Source organism: Triticum dicoccoides, chromosome 6A, assembly GCF_002162155.2.
Source record: "Triticum dicoccoides isolate Atlit2015 ecotype Zavitan chromosome 6A, WEW_v2.0, whole genome shotgun sequence".
NCBI classification, from domain to species: Eukaryota; Viridiplantae; Streptophyta; class Magnoliopsida; order Poales; family Poaceae; genus Triticum; species Triticum dicoccoides.
Window position 1 is genome coordinate 620679791 of NC_041390.1, and position 12353 is coordinate 620692143.

At 45.3% G+C, this 12353-nt stretch overlaps 1 protein-coding gene across 9 annotated transcripts; it reads left to right on the forward strand.

Annotated features, from left to right (window-relative positions):
* The first annotated feature begins 2388 nt into the window (after positions 1-2388).
* Positions 2389-6176, forward strand: LOC119318569. Of its 9 annotated transcripts, none has more exons than XR_005154162.1 (3): positions 2389-3932; positions 4010-4070; positions 4520-5058. XR_005154162.1 is itself a non-coding variant. In XM_037593148.1 (3 exons), the coding sequence occupies exons 1-3, from the start codon at positions 3254-3256 to the stop codon at positions 4059-4061; spliced, it is 570 nt and encodes a 189-aa protein (XP_037449045.1). In that variant the 5' UTR covers positions 2389-3253; the 3' UTR covers positions 4062-4518. The 9 variants fall into 9 exon arrangements, 2 of the variants coding, with proteins under 2 accessions (XP_037449045.1, XP_037449046.1); XR_005154163.1 differs by having other exon boundaries at positions 4048-4070; XM_037593148.1 differs by lacking the exon at positions 4520-5058 and having other exon boundaries at positions 2389-3689; positions 3851-3932; positions 4010-4518.
* Positions 6177-12353: the final 6177 nt, after the last annotated feature.

Here is a 12353-nt window from a genome sequence, read left to right on the forward strand (position 1 = left end):
GCAAGTGCCCTCCTAATGTACAAATATTGGATAAATATGATACACACGTGCTTGCATGCGCCTATGCCGTCTGGGATCACGTCCAAGAATTGGTTGACAGCCAACGAGTCCATCTCAAGGTTAGTCATTGTGGTGATAATATCGATTGTGCCTGAAAACTTCTGGTTATCGTTGATCATGTTGGAGAAATAGTTATATGACATCTTGACAATATGGAGGTCTTTCATTGATCCCATGAACTCTGGTATGCTCCTGACGAGGTTGCAACCGGCAAGAACAAGTTTTACAGCTCCTAAGCTGATGAAGCGAAATCGACGGGTAGTGTCTAGCCTCCGGATGACGTGTTCATTATCTACTACCCCTATAAAAGCACGAAAGGGCGGAGAACCAATTCATCCCATCCATCAAATCCTTTGATCTGATGGTCTACATCGCTCCATCATACTAAACGTGTTTTATGCCTTAATTACCCACCATGTCATTAACTGCTAACCTCTCCTACCCCTTTTCATCACAAGAAAAAAGAAAACTGCTGCCTCCCGCTATCCTCTCCCGAACACGCCGCCGCCCCGGCAGTTTGCCGCCCGTCACCACCCTACGCCTCGCACGCCGCCTCTTCTCTGTTTCCCATCCACGACTTGACGCGCCGGCGGATCGGGAGGCAAAGATTTTCCTTGTTTCTCTTCGCAACCGATTAGTTAAAGACTAAAGAACATTAGAAGTACTGAATCTCAGTAATTCAATTAAAGGAGTTCAAAAAGCTCACACCGCAAACATGACCACTGGATTTTCCACGCTGTCTTAATATATTATCAGGAATAGGTTCACAAAGAAAGAATATAGGGCAAGAACGAAATCTGCTACTTACATAATGTAACACTAAACCTCTTTTGTATGGATATATAGTAGTGACCTACCGCATGAAAATAAACTGCAAGCCAAAAAACAACGGTTTATGCAAATAGCATATAGTTAGTTTCTTTCCAGAAGCTCCATAAGGCAACAAACTAAACCATGCATACTGAATGTCCAACAAATTCACCAATGCTAGCTTGTAACTGTGAAATGAGTGACATGTCTCAGCCTGTTATTTTGTCACTAACGGATGTGCAACACATTCAAAAATTTCTATTGCCTGAAATTATATTTATTTCAGTGGTCTGCCAGCAAATGCCATCCCAAATAATCTGTACTCCCTCCATCCACATATAAGTGTACATCTAGGTTTTGTCCTAAGTCAAAGTTTTAAAACACCGACCAACTGTAGATGTAAAATGTAAAGACGATCTTGCCCGCACCTTGTCAATCATTTTTGGGACATGTTGAAGCCTTCGACAATTCGAAGCACTTCACACAGAGGAAAGCAACATTCGGGCAAGTCTCCGTCACTACAACAACACATCCACCAAGTTTAAAAAAGGTTCCCAACTCACCTCCGCAGCAAACTAAAAGGAAATAATGGATTCACACACCTTCAAAGTAGGCTTTTCTAAAAAGAAAATCAAAATTGAATTAGAACACAATTTACAAAATTAAGGCAACTCGGAGAAAGATATGACAAAATTCCTTGATTTGTCATAATTTTTTTACTCTGAATGACAACAGAAGAAAGAAAAGAAGATCTGAATAAGACTAATTGGAAGGATAGAACAACATTTGCTTTAAGTAAAATTACCTAGTTGAGGTTGCAAGAACAACATATGAAGCTAGCATTGCTATAGCAACTACCAAAGTACATTTTAGGCAAGCACACCTGGGGAGCTACTGACCATTTAATCGCTAGTGTTAAATGAGATAACACTGAAACACAGACGTGCACATTTCTTTGCATTCTTGGCTATTTGTGTACCTCCCATTTGTCCGGATGGTCTTGTGCATGCTGCAAGGGCCACCATGCTACATGCATGTTGGCGCGTTCGTCATTAGCTGTTGATACTCCTAAAACACATCTCCAACCATTAAAAAAGAGAAAATGATTGAAGTTCGACTTAGTCAAGGAGTGACCTCACTCTTATGGAATCAATCGAAGTATATGATCGCTCTTTTCAAATACAAATAACATCTTTAAACATTGTACAATTGTTTTCCTACAAGTACTCATGGGAGTTAAAATTGGCATCCATGCACCTTTAGTGTGAAAACATATGCATTATATGGTATGCCAATTTTATAACATGACAAAATTAATGCAGAAAATGAACAGTCCCTATAATTAAACGGAATCTAAATGAATTTGTTCAGACTCTAGATAAATTTTCTTGACAATCTATTCCAAATGTGTAGCAAACATCCTAATTCAACTTCTTTTGTTAGAACAAAGAAATTCAGAAAATCCTCAAGCTAGTTACACACGTCGCCATCTTGTGCACCACCTTCTTCTTCCTGAACCAAAACCAAAGGCGGCACATTAGAAGGGTAAATCCCAAGCTTTCATAGATCACACGCCCCAATTGAGGAGAAGACCTACCAGTTTAATCAGTTTCAGTTGGTCATGATGATAAACAAACTAACTCCCTTAAAGCAAAAAAAAGAGATTATATATAGTATGATCAATCAGAATGTTTGAAAATGCAAAGGCCTAGTAAACCGGGCACGCTCAGATTGAAAAGTATCTGCGCCTAGTTGGTTATTGAAAATATGAATTGGTTTGTTACAAATTACTAGTAGATTTGCACGTGCAACGCACGTATCATAATCTATAATAGAAAAATCCATTTTAAATCTTATTTCTCTTTAGTGAGTCATTGTTATTGAGCCATGTGCATATGTGTCATGCCTAACGATCCGGATTTCTTATACCATCATTATTCAATTCTCATCTACTAAAATAACAACTAATTTTGTTCTAAATATGCCCTATGAAAGTAAAGTCAAATAATACGACTTAATTTTCAAATAGTTGCTACTTCATAAGTACTCCATGAAATTATGATATGATGCAAAATATATCTGTTCAAGAGTGTCGAAATATCTCCCATAAGTACTCCATGAAATTTAACATCAAGAGGCCACAAAATGACCTACATGATTTATCCTCAACAAGAAGTTCATGACATAATGTAAGATCTTAACAGAGGGAGTAATATAAACAGAACAAAACTACTTTACGCATGACAGTTTGTAGCCGATTCTTGCACGACAACTGATCCAAGGGTACTGATCCATGCATCAGACATAAGAGAGCTGCTATGCAGACGACTTTCTTGGATGATGTTTTGGACGATGCTACATATCCAACCATAAACTAAAACTGATGAAGCGCAGGAAAAAATTGGACACGCCCCTCGCTGCCTCCTCTCAGTTCTCCACACCCACACACTTCACATACCTTATCCCATCCACTGTCTCCCCACCGCTCTCAGGAAAAAAGCCGCCGCCACCGTCCTCGGTGCTCCCGGCGGTTACGGCGAAGGAGTCCCTGGGCATGCTGCTGCTGCGCCAACGCCTCCGGCATCCCACCGTCGTGGGCAACGCCAAATACAACGCCGGTGCCGCATATACACACGCGCGCCGGTCACCGCCTCGGCCTCGGTGTGCCCGGCCGCGGAGGAGGCGCAGGAGCCGGCAGCGTAGACGGAGGGAGAGGAGTAGCGCGAGGGGTGCGGACGGAGGGGTCGCCGGGGACGTTTGGCGCGCCACCACGCGACGGTCCCGGGCCGCCGCGGGGAGGCAGAGAGGCAACACGGGAGGTTTGTGCTGGCTGCCCTGCTTCTCCTTGTTACTTGTGGATTTTCTGATGTGCAGATGGCTAGTTTGCGCCCATCAGTGCTAAAACTTTGAACGAATCTTGTTCTTCGTCAGAAATCCAATTGAATTTCCATCTCGTTCTGAATTGAGTTCTGATTGCCGGGTGACAGAGGTGAGAGGATAGCCGAACAGCGGGCTCGCAGTCGCAGGGTCACTATGCGAGAGCACATATCCTCGCATGGCAGGTTACATGTAGCCCTATAAAATCAAATTCAGCCCCATGTTACCTGATTTCCTGTGAATGGATTTTACTGCTTTTCAGTTTTGGACCCTGTGTAACTTGTTGTATTTCTGGAGCAGTGCAGCGAGGATGAGGCTATGAAGTACGTCCAATACTTAAACCTACAGCCATCTAATATGCAAATTTAATAATAGAAGAAGATGCCCTCATTTATATACTGGAAAATGAAAAACAAAAAAAGTATAAGAAGACCCAATTCCTCTTTTATGTGCACCTTGTGTGCGTAGACACTGGACTACAATTGTAGCAACAAAGAGTATATCAATTTATCAGGTAATAGAAATAGTGCTACTTCTTTGGATGCAGTCACAAAGACAAGACTTTTTTTTGTAATTAGAGAGGGTACTTTCTTACTTGCTGATCACTGAATGCGTGAGTGATCATTATTATGTTGGATTGGTAGATGTTGTTTGATGCCATAAAAAGGCTCTGTACCTGAATCAACTATAGAGTGCCCAAAGAAAGAAGAAATAAACACTTTTGATAATTTAGCACCATTAAAAAAATCAATGAACTAACCTTTTTTTAAAGACTCTTCTGGGATATGTAGGTCGACGATTGTACTGAGTTGGGGGTTCTCAAACAGTTTGACATTTGGGTGAGTGTCATTTGTCTTGAAATTCGTTGCATCTCGTACGCATCATTTCTGTGCAACCAATTGGACTCATCATCTTCATAAATATTCTCTTTTTCGTCAAGGAGGTCTCTATTGAAATACATGGAATTTGGTACTGCACCACCTGCACATGTCATGTTCTGCAGTTGTGTGACTGCCAATTGTCCGCTAGCTGGCATGTGTGACACAATGTTACTGCCATTGAGGACGGCAGCAATATGCTTATTTTGCTTGCGGGTTGACGTTGTCGCTTTAATATTTCCTCTCTATTTTGTGCATACCACTCCATTTCCATCCGATTCTTAATCTCATTACGGTCTGAATATATGAAGAATAGATCATTTTATAGTAATACAACTGGGCCGTATATCATGAAGTTGATCATCGTTACCTTGTGATACAGCCAACTGTGTGTGTACTCTGTTATTTAGGCCATTGATCTTGGCAGCGGCAATTTTTTTTCTGTTTGTAGGCCTCACGTCGTCTCTTATTGATTTCATCCCTATTTTGTGCATATTGCTCTCTACCCATCCGCCTTTTTATTTCTTTAGGGTCTGCAAATCATGACACAATTCAGCAGTTGAGCAACAATCGAGTGATTGGGTTATGATCATTACCTGTTGGGAGTGGTAGGGGCCATACGAAGTCCTTCAACCCTGTGAATGTCAAGAGTGTTATCATATAACTATCTTTGAATGAATAGTATTACGTTACCGGAATACAGACATAGTAGAGTTTTATGTTCAACTCCCACTAACTGTTTACCTTCAGAGCTTTCTTGTGGTGCCTCTGCTTACCCAAATGAATTCAATTTGCATTAATATACTTAGTATAATGCTTTCACATTTGGCGATCTGCGTGCTGCCGTTGCCTTACACATTTGATCGCCAATTCTCTAAGCATCTCAATTTGACATATCACCATAAAAAATTCAGGCACCTAGCTTGTTCGCGCACAAGTGAGGTTGCTTTATCCAAACTCTAGTTAGGTTGCTGGTTATCAAACTCTAGTTATTTTGCTTTATCCAAACTCTACTTAGGTTGCTGGTTATCAAACTCTAGTTATTTTGCTTTATCCAAACTCTATCTTAGGTTGCTTTATCCAAACTTAATATAATAAAATACAGGGAACTTACTTGGACTGTGCGGAGTCTGATGTTTCAACACATCGCTAACCTGATGCACAATAAGAAAAACTCTAGTTATCTTGCACGCGCAATGCCCGTCTAGGTCTGTTATCCAAATGAATTCAATTTGCATTAATTTACTTTCATAATGCTACAGAATATAATAGTTTGTAATACTATTCATCTAGGTCTGCTACCCAAATGAATTCAATTTGCATTAATATACTTGGCATAATGTAACAGGATGTAGTAGTTTGTAATACTATTCATCTAGGTCTCTTTCAGAGTGTGGGTGAACCATATGCAGCTTGGTTGAACAATGCATGCGGAACGGACGTGTGGTTTCCTTTTGCGATTGTTTTTTGGGCGCTAATAAGCGCCGGTGCGCCGGCCCAAACTTTCGGCCGGTCCACTGCTAACCGCCCGATCTACATAACATGAACAGTCGGATCTCAGTGTCATCTTCCTTCCTTTCCATATCTTCCTTCTCAGTCCCACACGCATGGGGAAAACAAGAAAAAGGCAGGGGCGCCATCGATCCCTGCCGGGCAGCGCCGGCTCCCCATTGTCGCCGCTAGCCGCTCGCCGCCGGTAGCAGCCCTCGTACCCCCTAGTGTGCCCTCGTGCAGCAAATCGCGCTGCTGGATCCAACAAAAAATGGGGGCAAAAATCACCGTGCCCGCAGCCGTCCACTGCTGCAACCCTCCACCCATCAAAGGTGTCGCGGCTGTCACCGGGATGCTGTGAGGGCGGAGACCATGCGGAGATGCTCCACGCTGACAACGGCGGGCGACGTGACCCTGCAGCATCGTCTTGCTGCGACCGGCAAGGCATTTTGCTGGAACCAGCGACACCAATTGCTGGAACCGGCACGTCAGGGAGCTGGAACGCGGAGTGGGGCGTGGAGCTACAACCTCATGCGCCCGGAGTTGCAACCGCCCACAAAAAAAGCTACTACCTGCAACCCAAAAAGCTACTACCGGCAGATTGATTTGCTACCACTGACGACGCGAGACAGCTGCAAGCGTCGAGCAGGAAGCTGCAACCCGCCTGCAAAAAAGCTACCACGGGCAATGGAAAAAGCTACTACCGATGGACATTTTTGCTACAATGGGCGACGCTGAAATTTGTGGCCGGTGAAGGTAGACGACTACAACCAAGGGAAGATACAAACCGCAGAGAAAAATGCTACAACCAGCATATGGAACAGCTACAACGCACCACGAGCTGGGGTGGTCAGTGCGGAGAACTGCGATGGTCACCATGGCGTTTGGGGCCATGGTTTCGACAAGCTGCGACAGTCACTACGCTGAGCTAGAATGGTGGCTGTGATTTGCTGCATCAGCGGTGACGAGCCGGCGAGCTTCGATGCCGGTGTCTCCGCTCATCCATGGTGGGTGGTCAGCAGGGGCTTGGTTGCGGCTGCGTCGTCGGTGGTAGCATTGGTTCAGGCGAGCTGAAGAAAAATGCGTTGCTACAAGGAAGAAGAAGGAACGGACATGGCTACTTGACTAAGAGATAAGGCTGTGTTAAAAAAAGATAGATGTGTGGGCCTAGCCTGTGTGAACGAGAGTGCGCGACCGGCGCAGCGTTTCCGCCGGTGCCCCGGCTGGAAACGTTTACCTTGTTTTTTTCCTCTCCATATAAATTGGACGTGGGTTGTTTGATTGTTTCCCTTGTGCGCAAGCGTGGGCCTGGCAGAGTTTTCGTCCGCCATGTTCTCTTGTTTAATAGTAGTAGTGTAGATGTGAACATGCACATGCCAAAATCCTGAAGAAAATGCAAAGGCCCAGTATCACACATCATTTCAACATGAGAAGAAGTACACACACAGTGTTCATATATATGATGGACACGAGAATAACTATACACAGAATCCAGTTTCTAAATTAGTAAATTTTGAACTAAAATGCTAGATTGCAACGTATGAACAGAACAAGAATTCCAGCCTGAGCCTTCAGAATATAGAATGCAGCACATGGGTGTAGGGAGAGCTACAACAATTGATATATCCAGCAGTAAGTATTGAATGACACCTTTCATGCTTTCTAATTATTTTTCTTGCCCTATCCATGGCTGTAGAAAGAGCAGATTGGGTAGATGATTTGGATATGCCCCACTGGTTATTGTATAGGTGTAGTAGATGAGTTGCTCCTTCATGGTATTGCTTGTGCTTGCAGACCTTGTGGCCTACACCAAGTTTACACACTCAGGTCAAAGAAGCATATGTACGACATTTATATGTCGAACCTACATACGAAAGGTTAAGATGCAAATTTCTGCCATACTTCCATATCGATCTGACAATGACAGACGACATAAGGTTAGTAGGCTCACATATCCTTGCTAGGGAAAAAGTGGTACCATACAGGAATAGGCAATTAGTTAGAGAAGACTTACATCTTAAGAGTACATATAGCTTGCACATGCATGAAGTTACCCTCAGCAACAAGAATGAAGATAGCACATAACTGCATCATGAACAGAAGCCAGGCCCGTCTACTTCGAATCATTGCCTGCAGGACATGTCATGACAAAATCCATTCACTGAACAAATAACTGAATTGCGCAAATTCCAGTTAAGTGAAAAATACAAACTTCCAGGTTTATCAATTCACTAAGTTGGAAGACATTATAAGTCCTACACTGCCCTAAACAATTTACTAAGTACATTATAGCTTCAATGCATTGGATAGCAAAACAATTTACTTTCTTGGCTGAAACGACGCCTTTTAACTCTCACGCCCACTCATGGCGGCAGAAGAAAAAACCCACAATAATTTAAGCGAAAGAGAGCGAGGGAGAGAACCTTGAAGAAGTTGACGCCGACGTGACCAAGAGGATGAATCGCGCAGATCGAGGGAGCAGACCTCCAGCGCATCGCAGCAGATCAGCTCCGGACATATGGCAGCGCCGGCGAAGCCCTGCCCGCTAGTCATCGCGAACCACACTTCCTCAATCCCCTCGTTCTCGCTCAGATGCATCTCGGCTGCAGCTTCGGGCATGGGGATACGGGGCGGGCGGCGGCTCACAGCAACCGTAATGGGGCTCGGCCAGCGACGCGGCTTGGCCGTGGAGGAGAAGAGGGAAAGAGGGGTCCATCACGTGGGGCGGCGGCGAAGGCGGGAAGGGTGTCCATGGGGAGAGGGGGAGCATGGCGGTGGGAAGGGAGACGGGGGCGCAGTCGGGGCAGGGGATGATTATGATTTGTTGGGGCTGAGATGCGTGATGTGCGGCGGCCTCTTTGCCTCATGAGGTGAAGCGTGGGGATCCGGCTTGCCTGCTCCCTCTCCGTGCTCCCATTCGTGCTCCCACTTTATTCTACAACTGATCTTTTTCCTTTTTCTTTTCTAATCTAATCATCCCCTCCTGATTTTCAGGGGGTGGGGCCGGGCCTTATTTTCTTCCAATCAAATCAAGCCATGTATGCGGGAGCACGGATGGGAGCATGGAAAGGGAGCAGGCAAGTCTCGTCCGAAGCGTGGGAGGGGCAGGCCGTGTGCGGCGTACTCTGCCCAGCGGAACTTTTAATCTGGGCCGTCAGTTTGTATGGCAGACCATTGATGTAATATGGATTGTTGGATGTTATTTAGTCTGATTGATCTAACATCTTTGGTACTTCTGTGTACATTTTATTGTGTGGCTTTAGAGGGATTTAAGTTTGCTTTTTTAATAGTAGTATAGATGACAGCACCACAGTTTGCTTCATTAATTTCGTCTTCCCATGCTACACGGCACACGCACTTGTGTGAGCAGCGTATGCTGAAATCTGAGATGGGCTCTAGGCCCATATTGCAATTTCTGAAAAATCCCTAAGGGCCCATATGGGTTATATGGCACTAAGTGTAGTGGGAAGTTTAGTCCCACCCGGAAGTGGAAGGAGAGTTGGAGTGGTTTATAAGGGTTTCTCTTCTACATGCTACTAGAGCTTGAGAAGAGAAGAGGCCCTCGCGCACTCCTCCTCCGCCGCCCGCCTCGCCACGCCACGCCTCGTCACGACGCGCCGCGCCGCGGGTTGCGGGATTGAGCCGAGCCGAGCTCACACCTACGCGCTTATTTTTGCCAGTCACTAACGGAGAGTTCTCTGACAGCTGGGCCACGATCTGAGACGTCGGATCATGGGCTGTCACGGACTCGGATGTGGGTCGAGCCCACATCTCTCCATGCGGCTGCGCCTATAAGTATGCGGTGTCTCCTAACCCTAGACGCCATGAACAGATCACATCTGCTCACGCGCACGCCCACCGTCGTTCCTTTGCTGCTGCTGTCGCCGGCGACTCCATCCCGTCCGCCGCGTACACGGTCGACGGGAGAGCAGGTCTCCGAAACCACGCCCTTCTGGTTCCTGTACGGGGTGAAGGGCGAATAGGTTTTTGGGCAGCGATTACGCGACTGCTCGCTTCCGATCGTCTATACGTCCACGTCGCCTTCATCATCACCATGTCCACCGATGCCGACCGTGCCGCCGCCGAGAAAGCTGAAGCCGACAAGAAGGCCGCCGAGGACGCCGCTGCTGCCACCAAAGCCGCGGCCTCTGCGTGGCCTACTGGAGGGTATAACTCGTTTATCCCGCTCCTGATTATTTTCATATTAGCAGTACTAGTAGTATGTGTAGATTTGTCTACTGTTTGCTTAGTACGAGCATGTTTAGATCAGAGTCAGTACGTCATCAACTTAGTCAATGCCATGCTAGTGATTTACTCATGGATTAATTTAATCGAGAAATTGCCTATTTACTCAACAATCCAAAAACCTATTATGTGTAGGAATTTCTCGGCAAGTGGCTTTGCCGCTGCATTGAAACCGGATAAGTTTACCGGTACATACTTCAAGCGTTGGCAGACTAAGACCACGTTATGGCTCACGGCTATGAACGTGTTCTGGGTCACCGGTGTCTCCACGGGAACGATTGCTCCTGAACAGGAGAAGGCGTTCAAGGAGGCTACCGTTGTGTTTCTCGGAGCAGTTCTTAGCGTGATCGGAGATAAACTGGTCGACGCATATTTACATGTGCATGTCGCCAAGGACTTGTGGGAGGCGCTCGAATCTAAATTCGGGGCCGCCGATGCAGGGAGCGGGATGTATATTATAGAGCAGTTCCACGATTACAAGATGGTTGAAAACCATCCTGTATTGGAGCAGGCTCATGAGATAATATGCATTGTTAAGGAACTTGAGCTTCTCAAGTGCGAGTTACCGGGCAAGTTTGTCGCGGGCTGCATAATCGCTAAGCTCCCTAATTCCTGGAGGAACTTTGCCACCACTCTGAAACATCAGAGGCGTGAATTCTCTGTGGAGGATGTCATTGGCCATCTGAGTGTTGAGCAAAATTCGAGGGCAAAAGACTCGCATGGAAAAGGGGCCGAAGGGACTTCTGTTGCCAACATGGTGAACCAGAAGAACTTCAACTCCCACAAGCCCAAGGGAAAGAACGGTGTCCAACACAATACCGACTTTAAGAAGAAGGGTAAGAAGACCTTCAAGAAGAACAAGAAGGACGAGGGCTGCTTTACATGTGGTTCGGTTGAACATTGGGCCAACAAGTGCCCAAACAAGTACAAGAAGTCAGGACAGGACTCCAAGTCTGTCAACATGATTGTGGGCAACAATGAGAATGGTGCATCTGGGTACGGTAATTTATTTACTGTTTTTTCAGTGTTTCAACCCAACGATTGGTGGGTGGACACAGGTGCAGGTGTTCATGTGTGTGCTGACATTTCATTATTCACTTCTTACCAGGTCACAGGTCACGGGTCCGTATTGATGGGGAATGGCGCGAGTGCTTCTGTTCATGGTGTTGGCACGGTCGATCTGAAGTTTACTTCGGGAAGGATCGTGCAGCTGAAGAACGTGCAGCATGTCCCCGCCATCAAGAAGAACCTCGTTAGTGGCTCCCTTCTATGTAGAGAAGGGTTTAAGTTGGCTTTCGAGTCTAATAAATTAGTTGTTACAAAATATGGACTCTTTGTTGGAAAAGGTTATGAGAGCGGAGGGATGTTCCGCCTTTCCCTCGCAGATTTTTGTAATAAAGTCATGAACCATATTCATTCGAATGTTAATGAATCTGAAGTTTGGCATTCACGTCTTTGTCACATTAGTTTTGGTGTTATGACATGGCTAGTCAAGTTGGATTTAATCCCGAGTTTCACTTTAGCCAAAGGTTCTAAGTGCCTTTCATGTGTGCAAACTAAACAACCTCGCAAGCCTCATAAGGCCGCGGAGGAGAGACACCTGGCACCATTAGAACTCATACATTTTGATCTTTGCGAGATGAATGGTGTGTTGACTAAAGGTGGAAAGAGATACTTCATGACATTGATAGATGATTCCACTAGATATTGCTATGTGTATCTGTTAAATACTAAAGATGAGGCTCTACACTACTTTAAAATCTATAAGGCAGAAGTTGAAAATCAACTTGAAAAGAAAATTAAATGAGTCCGGTCAGATCGTGGTGGAGAGTACTTCTCGAGTGAGTTTGATTCCTTCTGTGCGGAACGCGGCATTATTCATGAGAGGACGCCTCCCTATTCACCCCAGTCAAACAGGGTTGCCGAGCGGAAAAACCGTACTCTAACTGATTTGGTTAACGTCATGTTAGATACATCGGGTTTATCCAAGGC

Excerpts from the sequence above, each read along its gene's own strand:
- LOC119318569 (XM_037593148.1), top strand. The coding sequence starts at position 3,254 with ATGAAGCGCAGGAAAAAATTGGACACGCCCCTCGCTGCCTCCTCTCAG. Across the intron at positions 3,690-3,850 it reads GCAGAGAGGCAACACGGGAG|GTGACAGAGGTGAGAGGATA; the intron begins GTTTGTGCTGGC and ends TCTGATTGCCGG. Across the intron at positions 3,933-4,009 it reads CACATATCCTCGCATGGCAG|TTTTGGACCCTGTGTAACTT; the intron begins GTTACATGTAGC and ends ACTGCTTTTCAG.